At 35.2% G+C, this 15040-nt stretch overlaps 1 protein-coding gene across 6 annotated transcripts in view; it reads left to right on the top strand.

The window, feature by feature from the left end:
- Positions 1 to 15040, top strand: part of REV3L (REV3 like, DNA directed polymerase zeta catalytic subunit) — a 194940-nt gene that overhangs the window by 132181 nt on the left and 47719 nt on the right. For all 6 annotated transcript variants that reach the window (XM_030809566.1, XM_030809568.1, XM_030809567.1 and 3 more), the window contains 4 exons: positions 3760 to 3952; positions 5669 to 5780; positions 10971 to 11086; positions 13424 to 13542. In XM_030809566.1, coding sequence (XP_030665426.1) covers positions 3760 to 3952; positions 5669 to 5780; positions 10971 to 11086; positions 13424 to 13542 — 540 coding nt within the window. The remainder of the gene's footprint in view (positions 1 to 3759; positions 3953 to 5668; positions 5781 to 10970; positions 11087 to 13423; positions 13543 to 15040) is intronic.

Below are 15040 nucleotides of genomic sequence, written 5' to 3'. Positions count from 1 at the left end.
GTTGACTCAAAGTATGTTTGGAACAACATAGGTATGTAATACTATTTTTTACTCTTAAGTTTTATGAAATTACAGATCAAGTATTTCTGTAGAAAATTTAGCATGCACAGTGAGATATACTAGAAGGGTAAAATACATACTTATTTCAAAGACTTCATGGAAAGAATAATTTAAAATATTTTATTAGTAATTTTAATGTTGATTACATGTTGAAAGGATAATATTTTAAATATATTGGATCAGATCAAAGTGTTTTTAAATTAATTTAACCTATTTTTAATTTTTTAAATGTGACTACTAGAAAACTTTAAGTTACATGTGACTTTCATTATATTTCTGTTGGACAATGCTAGTTTTATACAGTCATTTTATGTCTTTGCTCTTAAAGCAGAGGATTAGTAACCACCTTTAAGTTATAATTCAATTTTTAAGTGTGGTTTTTTTTCTCAAGTCAATTCTGTTGTAAACTGTTCTAGAGATTAGATTAACATAAACTGAGGGAAAAATTTTAATACTGTCCTCCTTTGTTCTTCAAATTTGAACTGAGAATTATGTTTTTTTAGAATTAGATCGGAACATAGTCTCTCCCTCATTTATTCATTTGCACATTTTTCTCATTCAACAGCATTCATTCACTTTCTGTTTTATACCTAGGTCTATACTAGCCCCTGAAGCCTAGATAAATTAAGTGATAAATTCAGTAATACATACCATCAAATGCACACTTGAAATTAGCAAATTTTTAAAAACTTTGTTAAAAATATGTATTAAATCAAATTTGATAGACTATAGCAAAAAGACGTGTTACATTTGATTATTCTCTTATTTGAAAAGTATACTTTTCTACATTGTCCTAGGTAACCCTGTTTCAGAACTGTGGGCCCTCCGGAAGTTAAAATCACTCAGGAGGTCTCACTGGTTGCTCTGACAGCTTCTTCCTCCCGATAACCGGCTTTCCTCATCTCACGGCACATTCCAAACTGCCGCCTGGTGGTTGAAACAGGGAATAAACCAAAGAAGAACTCAATACTGTTCTCTTCCTTTCTCTAGGAAATTGTGCTTGTGGTATTTTCTCCCTGTTTCCATTACCCTAGGATAATCTCTCTTTCTTCTGCACATCAATACTCAGTGCAGAAGACAAGGGTTGTAATCTTTGTCCCCCTTTCTCATCTCCCTCTTGCCTAGTCACACTCACTAAATCTTTCAAGCCATGTCTTTATATAGTTTGCTTTAAAAAAATACCCCGTAAGCACAGTAATGCATTTTGTTATCAAGGAATAGAAATGCAAATTTTGACTGTGAAAATTTGATCTAGTGAACAAAAATCAACCTCTAAGACCCTTTTAACCTAAAATTGTTTTCAGTCTTCATGTCTTTTCATATGTTCATCCTTTTCTTTTTTTTTTTGTTTTTTGTTTTTTTTTTGTTTGAGACATAGTCTCACTCTGTCACCCAGGCTAGAATGCAATGGCACAATCTCAGCTCACTGCAACCTCCGCCTCCCAGATTCAAGCAGTTCTCCTGCCTCAGCTGGAATTACAGGCATGCGTCACCACACCTGGCTAATTTTTGTATTTTTAGTAGAGAACGGGGTTTCGCTACATTTGCCAGACTGGTCTTGAACTCCTGACCTCAGGTGATCCACCTGCCTCAGCCTCCCAAAGTGCTGGGATTACAGGCGTAAGCCACCGTGCCTGGCCTTACATGTTCATCCCTTTCTAATGAAACTGGTTGTTTTGTTTTATTTGGGTTTGTGGGAGGAGTTTTCCATTTAAAAATTTTTTATTTACTAAATTAATGCATGCTTATTGTTAAAATTAAGTTCTGAAGAGTATGCATTTAGAAGTAAAAGTTTTTTCCCTTAGCTCTCCATTTCATGTGGTTTGATTTTTTTTTAATACTAATATTTTAAAGTAGAAACAGCAGTATATGTCTCTGAGGAGAGTGGTAGATTTGTATTTGTTTTATTATTATGCCTTATACATGCATAATTGATGTTCTTTATATTTTAAAAAGTACTTAGTGGCCAGGCACGGTGGCTCATACCTGTAATCCTAGCACTTTGGGAGGTCGAGGCAGGAGGATTGCTTGAGGCCAGAAGTTTGAGACCAGCCTGAGCAACATAGGCCCCATCTCTACAGAAGGTTTTATAAATTAGCCAGGCATGGTAATATGTACCCATAGTCCCAGCTAGTAGGAAAGCTGAAGTAAGTGGATCACTTGAGCCCAGGAGTTCAGGGCTGCAGTGAGCTATGATCACACCACGGCATTCCAGCCTGGGCAACAGAGAGAGACCCTGTCTCTAAAAAAAAAAAAAAAATTTAACAAATTTACAATGAGCACATGCAATAGTATATATACCAAAAATACTCAATCAGGACAAAAAAATTTGCAATGAAAAGTAAGCTTCCCTCCTACTTTAGGCTAGCAATTTCTTTCCCCCAAAGCAATAACTATGTCTACATTTTTATGTCGCTTTTCAGAAATTTTCTATGCATGTACTTCCATTTTTTCATGTATAGAAGTTTACTATATTTACTGGTTCCATGTATCAGTGTATTATAGTGATCTTTTTATATTAGGACATATAGATCTGCCTCATTCCCTTGAAAATGTTAAAGGTTACAGAATATTCCATTGTGTGTATCCTTTATGGATACCACATAATTTATGTAACCTGTCCCCAACAAGTAAACATTTAGTTTTTTTCCAGTCTTTGCTATTCTCGAGTAAACATCCTTGTGTGTATATTTTGTCTACGTGTATGAGTGTATCTACCTCTAGGATAAATTTTCAGGAGTAGGATTGCCACATCAATGGATTTTAATTTTGATAGAGATTTACCAAATTCTACTCCTGTCACTAGTGAGAGACTTGAATTTATATTTCTTCAACAGTTTGCATGCAAGATAAATACAAAACACAAATCCTTTGTTAAATTTATATGATCTGAATAATTAACAGTATTGAAACAATTATCTGTTTTCCATTGTCAGGTACATGTACATGATAAAAAGATGAGGTATAATTCAAGCTATAATCATGAATTCAACCTATATTTTGTTTTTCTTATTTACTCTGTCTTGATTTTAGAAAGAAAACTAAGAATTACAGTTAAAAGTTTATATTGGCATAGAAAAATAAGCATGAAAAGCAAATATTAACATTTTTTGTATTATATTTTAAAGAGAAAATGTGCATGGGTAAAAATCTGGCTGTTGTGTAGTTGATACCATAACAGTTCTTTTTTTTTTTTTTCCAGGAAAAACTATAATTAAAAATATGCCTAGTGTATGCAAAAGTCTTTTTAAGTAGCCCTCAAGTAGTAGTGAATTAATTGGTAGGAAATTTGAATTTTAAAAAAGCTCTCTTTTTATTTTAAACTACAGGTAAAACTATATAGTTTAGCTAACTACATGAAGAGTAAACGTGACAGACTTTGGTTTCAATGTATAACTACTTGGACTAGTCATTCTCCTTCTCAAACAGGAATTGAGAGATCCTGCATATATTTGAGAAAAATAGTCTGAATATTGTCATTGAGAGCTGATTTTCTGAAATAACATCATGAATTGATTTAATCTAATCTTGGGATTAAAAATCTTTCATTTTAATCTATGGAGTGCTGAGCTGTGACTTTGTCCTTTATGTCCATTTTTTCTGTAATCTTACATACATATTTCCCTAGAGCCTTACATACTTCTTTGAGCATGTCTTTAAAAAATGTTTTAAAAACATAGTATTTATTTGCTTTTATAGATACAAAATCTTACCCTAATCAGTGTGGAGTTGCATGCTCGAACTAGACGAGACTTAGAACCGGATCCTGAATTTGACCCAATCTGTGCTCTGTTCTACTGCATCTCATCTGACACTCCACTGCCAGATACAGAAAAAACAGAACTCACAGGTGTAATAGTGATTGATAAAGACAAGACAGTTTTCAGTCAAGGTATTGTCCGTTTTTATTAATGATATACCTGCCCACTCTAGGATGAACCTTTTAATGGGGAATTCCTGTGCTGAAGATCTAATCTAAGCAAGCATGATGACTCTTTTCTAAAATGTTTGCTGATGGGGGGGTAGGAGATTGTGTATAACTTTGTCCTAGATTTATTATTCTTACTTGAATTAGTCAGAAACAGCCAGGCACAGTGGTGCCTGCCTATAGTCCCAGCTACCTGGGAGGCTGGGCAACAGGATTGCTCGAGCTCAGGAGTTTGGGGCTGTAGTGCACTATGATTGTGCCTGTAAATAGCCACTGCACTCCAGCCTGGGTAACATAGCAAGACCCCATTTATTTATTTATTTTTTAAGTCAGAAGCAATGCAATATAAAGATCTCAATATTTATAATTAGCTTATATAATTTGTTCTAAGTATTATTTTATAAAAATACTTATTACTAATACAGAGTCCACATTATTATGTATCCCTAGATTAGGTGCACAGTCTTCCTTATGTATGCATATGCAGGTATTTTCCTGCTGATAGAGGGTTTATCTTACCACTATAAGTTAATGGTTCATAAGATACTTTTAAGATATATTCTTACTTTGCTTATATCTCTTTTTCTTTCTTTCTAAATAATATACTTCTGGTTCAGAGGTTCTTCATATAGAATGCCATATAAGGCATTTTATAAAATACCTACTGTCCCTCTGCAGCTTTCAGTGGTCACCATTACAAGTGAATTCAGTCCACTGAGGAGGAAGTCTTAGCACAGAATACAACCATATTAAGAATTTGCAATTTATTCAGTGATGTGCTTGAGCTGACACATACCAGCTCACAAGCCAGTTCTTGGATTTTCATGAATTTTTCAAACTATTTGCTGTCACTTTGGCAGTTGGAAATCAGTCATAGGGTGGGGGAGGGGTCCTTACATCATGAAATAGGCCAGCACTACAAATTAAGGCTTTCTTTTTTTTCCTACAGAGGTGGTGGTTAAGCATTTTCATCATACCAGAGATTAAAATGTCCTGTGCTAAGCAAAGCTCTCCTGCTAGGAAGAGTAAAGACAGAAACAAAGTAATACAGTTTCTTCACAAGAGATATGTTATTTATTTATTTATTTATTTATTTATTTATTTATTTATTTTGAGATGGAGTCTCTCTCTGTTGCCCAGGTTGGAGTGCAGTGACGCGATCTCCACTCACTGCAAGCCCTGCCTCCCGGATTCACGCCATTCTCCTGCCTCAGCCTCCCAAGTAGCTGGGACTACAGGCGCCCGCTACCATGCCCGGCTAATTTTTTGTATTTTTTGGTAGAGACGGGGTTTCACCATGTTAACCAGGATGGTCTTGATCTCCTGACCTCCTGATCCGCCCGCCTCTGCCTCCTAAAGTGCTGGGATTACAGGCGTGAGCCACCGCACCCAGCCAGTGATATATCATTTTGTAGGGAATTTTGTGAATGCAGCCTTTTCAGGAGAATAGCTGAAAATACAAAATTTGAGTTTTCAGTTGTATATTAAACTAAAAAATCTTTTGAGAGTTTTTTAAAGACATTGGTTTAGTTATGTTTTTACTTGGGGGGATGTTTTCTTAATTTGAAATATTTCAGTAGTACAATTTTACTTAAAAGTAAGGGATAATATTACTTTTATATTATGAAGGTATATTATTATATAATGTTATATATAATAGACATTTTGTTTATTTTTTAGATATCAGATATCAGACTCCATTACTTATTAGATCTGGAATTACAGGACTCGAAGTCACCTATGCTGCTGATGAGAAGGCACTTTTTCATGAAATTGCAAATATAATAAAGAGGTATTGTTTTGTATATCTGATTTTTCCAGTTTTTATTCAGAGAGTCGTTTCATGCTATTGCAGGTAATAGTGAAGATAAAAGTAAAGATAGGAAGCAAGCGAATCCCTTCCTATGACCCTTGAAAGCAGAGTTACTCTTGGAAAGACTTTATACTCACCTCCCACCACCATCACTATTTTCATTAGACAAGGGATAGGAAAAGCAGTGTTCTGTTCTCAAGATTGAGGGGCCAGTGAAAGACAAATATGTGTTTAGCCTCTAACTAACTTCCCAGTTGTACTTGAGGTTGGTTTTTCTGTGGTGCTGAAATAATGGAGAACTGTATAAAGTTCCATTGTGTTATTCATTAACTAGGTTTCTACCTTGGGAGCCAGCCACCATTTCAGTACCTTTTTTTGGTTTGTTTTTTCTTTCTTAAAGTTTTCTGAGTTCTAAACAAGCCAGTATTTTCAAAAAGCTTTGGGATGCATTCTGTGTATAAATTTATCTGTTCATAAATGTAGGACTATCTATTACATACTCTTGTGCACAGAGCTCCTTAAAAAATGTCTTTTGACCATTTGGTAGTTGGTCCTCAGATTGATAGTAGAATCTTGTCCAAGTTTATGAAAAAAAATTTTTAACAAAAATATTTTAATTTAAAAATAAAATCATTAAGTGGATCATTTGCATTTTCTCAAGAGTGTAGCTCTTGGTAGCCATGGACTCTCTTATTAAATGCTTCACTTTGTAGAAACTTAAGGATTCTGCCCATTGCTAGTTTTAGGGTTTTAGATGCCTAAAGCAAGATAGAAAACATTCTTTGGATCCTGATGTACAGATAAAAGCTGTCCATGAGCATGTTGTTATATACTCACCGTTTTTTGTTTTGCTTATATAGTTGAACTTCATCCTATAAAAACAATCAGTATTCTACATGAAAGATTAAGATGATATTCTACAGACTTGTTATCAGATTGAATCCCATTCTGAGAATTAGAAAACCAAAACGTGTTTTCTACAAAACAAAATTAAATGACAGAGCATCAAAAATAGTATGCTACTACCCACGACTCTATGAAGGAAAAAAAGTATTTTTACTATTTATAGCAGTGGTGACTAGATAGATTCCCATCTATTTGAGTCTTGTCATTGTCAGTCCTACCTTTTATCTTCTCACAGAGGTTGTCATCAACATGTCAGATGCTTTCAGTATCCACACTTCTTTTATTTCTGCAAGCAACTCAGAAAAAGAAATATGTAAGAGTTTCAGTCAATACTATTTTGTGTACCAGCACATGTCCAGTAATGTCCCTGGGCTTGTATGCTTGCCTTTTCCTTGTTAGGTATATTCCCAACGATAGGATTACCTGCCAACATTGAGAATTTTGTTAGCCATTTGCAAGTATAATAACTTTCTTAAATGTCCATAAAATGAAATGTACTAGTAATTAAGGAAAATGGGGTAAACAAAACTGTCATAAAAAGAAAAATGCTTAAATGTCAACTTTTCAATTCTATAGTGTTCTTTATATATTAGTCCAAACAACCCTGCAAAAAGATTATTTCATTCTTTCACCCTATTTGTTGTGTACCTACTCAGCACAGCCTTTGGAGTGAGCCAGCCCTGTGTTTCTGTCTTGAATAAGTTGCTTAACTCTCTCAGCTTTGTTTTCGTAATCTGTAAAATGGGTAGATAATGCACATAGAACTCTTAAACTCATGTCTGGCACATAGTGAGTACATAAATGTTAACTGTGTGTAAGGGGCAGTGCTAGGTACTAACTATAAAAATGAATAAAATACAGCTTTATTTTTCCATTTTTAATATTGACTTCAAGTGACAAACACAAAAAGTAATATAAAGTGATATTAAACAAGTAAAACCTAATCTATAATCTTGTCACAATCATTTTCCTCTTTCTATACTTCCTTGGACTATTAACTTTACTTTGCCCGGTCTCCCTAACTTAAAAATAACAATGATTCTTCCCTTTTCCACTTCCCTAAATACTATTACGTTTATATTACATCATATCCATTTAACCTCAGAATTCTTTTTCAAGATGATTCCTTCCCCTCCGTGCCCCTTGCCTCTACTAGAGTACCCTTATCTGTCATGTGTGTAGATGATAGTGAGTTACTTAAAATACTAACTGTGAAGCAGCTTTTTTCTACCTAAGCAAATGAAACCATTTTCCTATTTCTTCTGCTTCTATTTTATCCACAGTTTTGGGTTGTTTTTACCACTAATCCCATCTACCCAACCTTATTCTTTCTGTAACTTTCAGAAACCTGATAGAATGAATAAAACCCACTAGAAATTGAAGAACAAGTCATCAAGACCTTGTTATTGTCTCCAAATGTTTGTAGAGAAGAAAAATGGAATCCTTTGGCTTTTGAACTTGAAAACAGGTGTTTTTTCAGCTTTAAAAGAGTCTCTTAAGACTAAACATCCTCTAGGTCAAAAAATAAATATATGTAATATATCTGAAAAAATACCTGAAACAACTTTACAATTCTTCTAAAGGGACAAAATCTGTGAAATAAATCTAAGAAGAGAAGTACAGGGTAACTTTTTTCAACAGTCATTTCTGAGCTGTAGCAGTTTATAAAAATAGACAACTTTTTATTTGAGACAAAGTTATTTTCAATACATTATTTTTTTTAAAAAAAAGTGTACGTAGCCAACTCCCTTAGTTGCCACAACAGAACAAATAGCTGACTGGAATAAGTCTTGCAATAATAAGATGTTGCATAAATGAGATTCAGATGAAGAAATTAGAAGAACTGTCTTTATAACATTTAAAACAGAAGGGCTGTGTAATCATCTGGCATCCTCTTCATGTCGTAACTGTGTAACTGTGATATCCGATAGGTAACTATGTGATAGGAACTCCAGGAATCTTCCAAATTCTTAAGATCAAGGTCAACTGTGGCCATATTGTAATGCCTATTCTGAGCCACTCTGAGTACTTAGCAGACAACTGTGTGGGTTCTGTTGTGTTTGTATGAGAATTCTTCAAGTCTGCGACCCCTGATGATCCTTAGAGCCACTTAATACTTCTGCCCCAATTCTCAAATGTAGCCATTCATTACACAGTTAGTTTTAAAGGGAGATATACTGGACAAGTAGATAGTCTATCTTTGGACTAAGAAGAGTTTAATGAAAGAGATGAAGTCGGTATCAAAGATTTGGTTAAGGGTTTGGGTGTTATGTTGGAAGACTAAACAGAAAGAGTATTAGGATATTTCTCTTTCCTTGAGTGCCCTGGGATCTTTCCGGACTTCCTTTCTGGATATTCATGCTATTGTTGCTTATTGCTTTGCTTCAATAGCTGTTTATTAAATTAAGCCATTTTCTCAGAAATGTCAACCCTATTTGTATAGAGAAAAGCACATAAATAATATGTTTATTATCTTTTTCTCCTAACAAGTTTGAAGGCGGCTTAGCAAGTCGGTGGTATAACAATGGATTATGAATAGATCACCAGATATTAAAATTTATACTACAGAATGTACTTTCATAGGGCCTTTAGGGAATAGGAAAATTTAAAAGTATGCTGTTGCAGAAGTTCGAACCTAGTTCTTTTGACATCAGCCACTGAAATACTCCAGAATTAAAAATCAGAAAACATTTATTGTGACATTCCAGTTTTTATTGACTAGGTAAAAACAAAAGCCATTCCATACCCATTTTTAGAAGACAGCTATGGAATTATGATAAAATATTAACATATTGGTTCTAAAAGCAGATCTGGTGATCTGGTCATGATCCATTGTTATGCCAGACTTGCAGAGTAGCCATAGATAGCTTATATCCGTAAATTAATGTAGTCTAATACTGTAGACATTGGCTGAGGCTTAGGGTATTAAATGCTGTAAATTGGACAGGCTGCACATCTCACAATTTAGTGTTTCATGAGTAGTTAGGTAAAACTCAACGATTTAAATTTTTGTGATATTTCACTTGGCTTTTTGGCATTTATAAAGAACAAGATAATGCTACTAATTGATAGAGCTACTTACTATACTTTTTGCTCTCAAAACTTATAACTATAATTAGTTCCTTTCTCTCCCACATAATTTTCCACTCGAAATAAATTTTCATATTTATAGCTAAACATTTCTCTATGGTGGTCACAACATGGAGGTTCTAAGAGGAGCCACAAAGAGGCTCCTTCTGGATTGGACGCAGGTGGTCGGTTCAGTTTTGCCAGTGAAGCTCTGACCACGAGGAGCACATTTTTCTTCTAGATTCTGATGTTTACCTTCCCCACCTTAATCCCACCTCTATTAATATTTCATTCTTCCATAAATTGAATCACCATCCTTTTAAATTTAAAGGACAAACTTGTCATTACTTAGGCCTTATTTTATGTGAGAACTAAATCATTACTAAAATTAAGTGAGAAAAGGAAGGCATTTTCATTTTTCTTTCTCAGCATTAAAACTGTTTAAGGGCAGTATAGATTAGAAGGGTAGATGTGGCAACAGGAATGACCTAGGGATCTTTTTCAAAATACCATACCCGCACACACCCTCACACTTCACCTTCCCCTGCCCACATTATATTCTCACTTGTACTTTTACTCATATACTTCAGTGGCAATGGCCTGCCTTCCACCCCAATTTCCATCAGCCTCTTTTCCCACTTGTATCAAACAAATACACAGTCTAAGTAAAAATTATGTTTACTTTACAACAGTATCGTCAAATCACCTATAATCCCAGCATTTTGGGAGGCTGAGGCAGGCAGATCACTGGAGGTAAGGAGTCTGAGACCAACCTGACCAACATGGTGAAACCTCGTCTCTACTAAAAATACAAAAAGTTAGCCAGGCGTGGTGGGGGGCACCTGTAATCCCAGCTACTCAGGAGGCTGAGGCAGGAGAATCGTTTGAACCTGGGAAGCAGAGGTTGCAGTGAGCTAACATCATGCCACTGCAGTCCAACCTGGACAACAGAGTGAGACCCCATCTCAAAAAAAAAAAAAGAAAAGAAAGTAGCTTCAAATCAAGTACTCTTAACCATCCATCTGTTCCTGTATAAAAACTCTGTAGGTACCACTGTATCATCCCTTCTCCATCTGGGAACCGTTAGAGAACATAGGTTTTTATTTTCGTACCTTATATCATGAAGAAACAATTATTCTGGTTAAAGGTTCAAATGTATGGTACTTATATAACTTTTTTTAATTCCTTTTTTAGGTATGATCCTGATATTCTGCTAGGATATGAGATTCAGATGCATTCCTGGGGTTACCTCTTACAAAGGGCTGCCGCTTTAAGTGTTGACTTATGTCAGATGATCTCTCGGGTGCCAGGTATATATCATTGTGAATGTTTTGTCATTCAACTACAGAGCAAATTATAAAGGAAATAAAGACAAAATGTTAAAGAGTACTTATGCTGTAGCCCAGTTTTTTAGTACTAAGTTGTGTAAGTTTTAGATATAGCATAACTCCATTGTAGAAAAAATTTAAAATAAAATAAAAAATATTCTAGTCTCACTGCTATATATACTGTTAGTATAGTTGTTGGGTTTTTTCCTTTCAGTCACTTTTCATATACATATGTAGTGGTTTTTAAATAATCATACCGTATATTCCATTTTTATTATGCTTCCTTCATCTAGTGTCTTACCACACATATTTTTCTGCATTATGAAATAGTCTTCATAATTATTATGAAGCTACATAGCATTTCTTTGACTTGTTGTACCATAATTTTATTGTTTGTCTGGCTCTGTTTTTTTTAAATCCATTTTGTTGGTTAAGAAGGACAGGATGGGTTGAGGAACACTAGTAGTTAACTAATCATTGATTTTTATTTGGATATCAGGCTAAAAATATTGCGGAAATTTTGAAGCCCATTCCCCAAAGTTTGATTCTAACTGGAAAAGGGAATAATAATATTCATACCAAAATTATTTGTAGTTTATAATGCACTTTTTAAAACTATGTTTTCTTTATAAACATAGGATTTTTAATAAATTTGTTCCCAAGGGTTCCCACAAGTCTAACTAAAACAAAGTAGTGTATACTTTAGGAAATGTTGAAGCTGGAAGATTCCAGGACAGTAAAGTTTTTTAGCTTTGCAAAAAATTGGAATAAAAAGATCAGGTGCAGTGGCTCACACCTGTAATCCCAACTTTGGGAAGCCAAGGTGGGAGGCTTGCTTGAGCCCTGGAGTTCAAAACTAGCCCAGGCAACAAAGTGAGACCCCATTTCTACCGAAAAAAAAAAAAAAAAAAGAAAATTAGCCAGGTGTGATAGCGTGTGCCTGCAGTCCCAGCTACTCAGGAGACTGAGGTGAGACGATCGCTTGAGCCCAGGAGTTCAAGGCTGCAGTGAGCTATGATCACACCACTGCACCCAAGCTTGGGCAATAGAACAAGACTCTGTCTTATAAAAAGGGAATAGGGGGCAGATATGCTTTAAGTGTAGCTTTTCATTGCATGAATTTTTGTGTAGCTTGTGTGTCCTTTGCATGATAGTAATAGTGGTATATCTTTTTTTTTTTCAACATCTTTTTTGGGATAGGTTTTAAATATCCTTGCCTCAGTTTATTCATCTGTAAAATAGGGATAATAGAACTTATTTCATAGGGTTATTTTGAAGAACTTAAAACAATACCAGAGTATATGTTACATTGTTTGCTAAATGAAAAACAAACTTTTAAACATTATCTCTTTAAAATAAAGAGAATTGGGTGAGTGGTTGTACATGGTCTTTGGATTCAGGTAATCCTAGTTTAGAATACTAGTTTTCTTACTGTAAGATCTTGGGCAAGATACAACATTTCTGAGTAGGATTTTCTGTAATACAAAATGAAAATTATACTAACTTCTTAAGTGGTTGTGTTAAAATAAAGGAAGTAATGTTTGTATTAAAATAAATGATGTTGGTAAAATTCTTAGAACATAATAAACATTCAATATGGTAAATATTTTTATTATTCTGGAACCTCTAATCATCAACATTCACATATACCTAGTGTTACATAGGAGAGACACATTTTAATTTATATTCTAGGTAAAATTCATCTCCTAAGAAACTAGACTCACAACACTATTTGCTGTGAGGAACTCTTCATCTAGTTCTCCATGTGCATTCAAGAGAATTTCATCCTGAATATGAACATGATGTCAATAAATTTTCAGAGATCATTTAGGTTAAAAATTGAACTAGTTTTTTTTCCAAGAAATTACTGTATTAACTGTGGATCTTTCTCATGCTAAAACCAAAGAAACGTTAGCATTAGGTGTTTATAAAGGTAGCATCAGGCACCTGTAGTCCCAGCTATTCGAGCAGCTGAGGCAGGCGGATTGCTTGTGACCAGGAGTTTGAGGCTGCAGTGTGCTATGATTACACCTGTGGCTAGCCACTGCACTCAACCTGGGCAACATAAAAAACAAACAAAAAAAGTTAGTGCCAAAAATTACCAAATTTAATGAAAAAAGTGTTTCTTATTTAAATATAGAAAGGAGGAGGGAGGGAGAGACTTCAGGTATATTTATTTCACAAAATTTTGTCATACATTGTGAATTATATTTCATCTTTAATATTCATCCTTAATGTTTATTCTCATTTTCCCTGGCATAATTTTATTGAAAGTTTGTTTTCTGTGAGCCCTGATACAGTCTGTTTTCATTTCTATAGATGACAAAATTGAGAACAGATTTGCAGCTGAAAGAGATGAGTATGGATCATGTACAATGAGTGAGATAAATATTGTTGGCCGAATTACACTAAATCTTTGGAGAATCATGAGAAATGAGGTAGGTGATTTATCCAAAATGTTGTTTGGAAATAAGATATTCGGTCAATGTAATGATTTAATCATTATAGAGTATTAGTAAGATTTATTATATAGCTTATGCATTTGTCAATTACTATTATACTTAAGTAGAGTTAAAATAGTACTTTCTAAAATGCAAAACTACAGAGGTATTAGACTTTAATGTTTTAAGTGAGTTTTATTTTTTTTCTTTGTGTCTAAGGTAGCAATAACTAAAAAGGTCTATAGCTATAATAAAATGTTGGAGCCAGGTGCAGTGCTCACACTTGTAATCTCAGCACTTTGGGAGGCCCAGGCAGGGGCATCCCTTGAGCCGAGGAGTTCCAGACCAGCCTGAGCAACATGGCAAAACCCTGTCTCTACAAATAATAGCTAAAAAAAATTAGCTGGATGTAGAGGCTGATGCCTGTGGTCCCAGCTACTTGGGAGGCTGAGGTGGGAGAATCACTTGAGCTCAGGCAGCCGAGGTTGCGGTGAGCCGTGATTGTGCCACTGCACTCAAGCCTGGGTGACAGAGCGAGACCCTGTCTCAAAATAAAATAAAATATTGTGTTGTACATGTTGAATATTGTCTAATTTCACCATATTTTTTCACTTAAATCATTTTTGCACTTAAGGCCAGAGGAATTCAGCTTGGCCTTGTTGATTTATCATAGTAAGAAAAATTTAGTCTAGAAATAGGAAGGAGCTTCTCAAATGAAGTATATTTAAATACTGGATCAGATTAATAAGATAAATTAAAGAGACAGTACTTTGAAATAGTTAATAATTAAGGCTTTGGGAGCTCAGATAAGGATTTTTAGTAGAGTAATTTCAATGAACTATCCCATTAATTTGTATTCACTTAGAAAAAGAATTATTTCACACAAAAAAAGTAAGATCATAGGATTTTCCTGGGTAATATTTGCATCCTTGCAGTTACCCAATTTCTCTTACTTGAAATGTAAAAAAGCCATACATGGTGGCTCACACCTCTAATGCCAACTCTTTGGGAGCCCGAGGCAGGAGGGGATAGCTTGAGGCCAGGAGTTCAATCAAGACCATCCTGGGTAACATAGCGAGACCTTGTCTCTATTAAAAATAAAAAATAAAAAAACAATTAGGTTGGGCATGGTGGCTCATACCTGTAATCCCAGCACTTGGGGAGGCCAAGGAGGGTGGATCACTTGAGCCCAGGAGTTTGAGAGTAGCCTGGGCAACACGGCAAAACCCCGTCTCTACCAAAAAATACGAGTTAGCCATGTATGGTAGCATGTGCCTAGTGTGTAGCCAGGCAGCAGCTACTTGGAAGGCTGAGGTGGGAGGATCACTTGATCCTGAGAGCCAGTGGCACACACATACAGTCCCAGCTTCTCAGGAGGCTCAGGCGGGAAGACCTTTTGAGGCCAGGAATTCAAGGCTGCAGTGCACTGTTTTATTATGCCTCAAAGGCAGGGGTTGCAGTAAACTGAGATTGCACCACCACACTCCAGCCCGGG

Source organism: Nomascus leucogenys, chromosome 3, assembly GCF_006542625.1.
Source record: "Nomascus leucogenys isolate Asia chromosome 3, Asia_NLE_v1, whole genome shotgun sequence".
Taxonomy (NCBI): Eukaryota; Metazoa; Chordata; class Mammalia; order Primates; family Hylobatidae; genus Nomascus; species Nomascus leucogenys.
The sequence above is the reverse complement of the archived record's forward strand: the minus strand, read 5'-3'. Positions and strand labels throughout refer to the sequence as shown.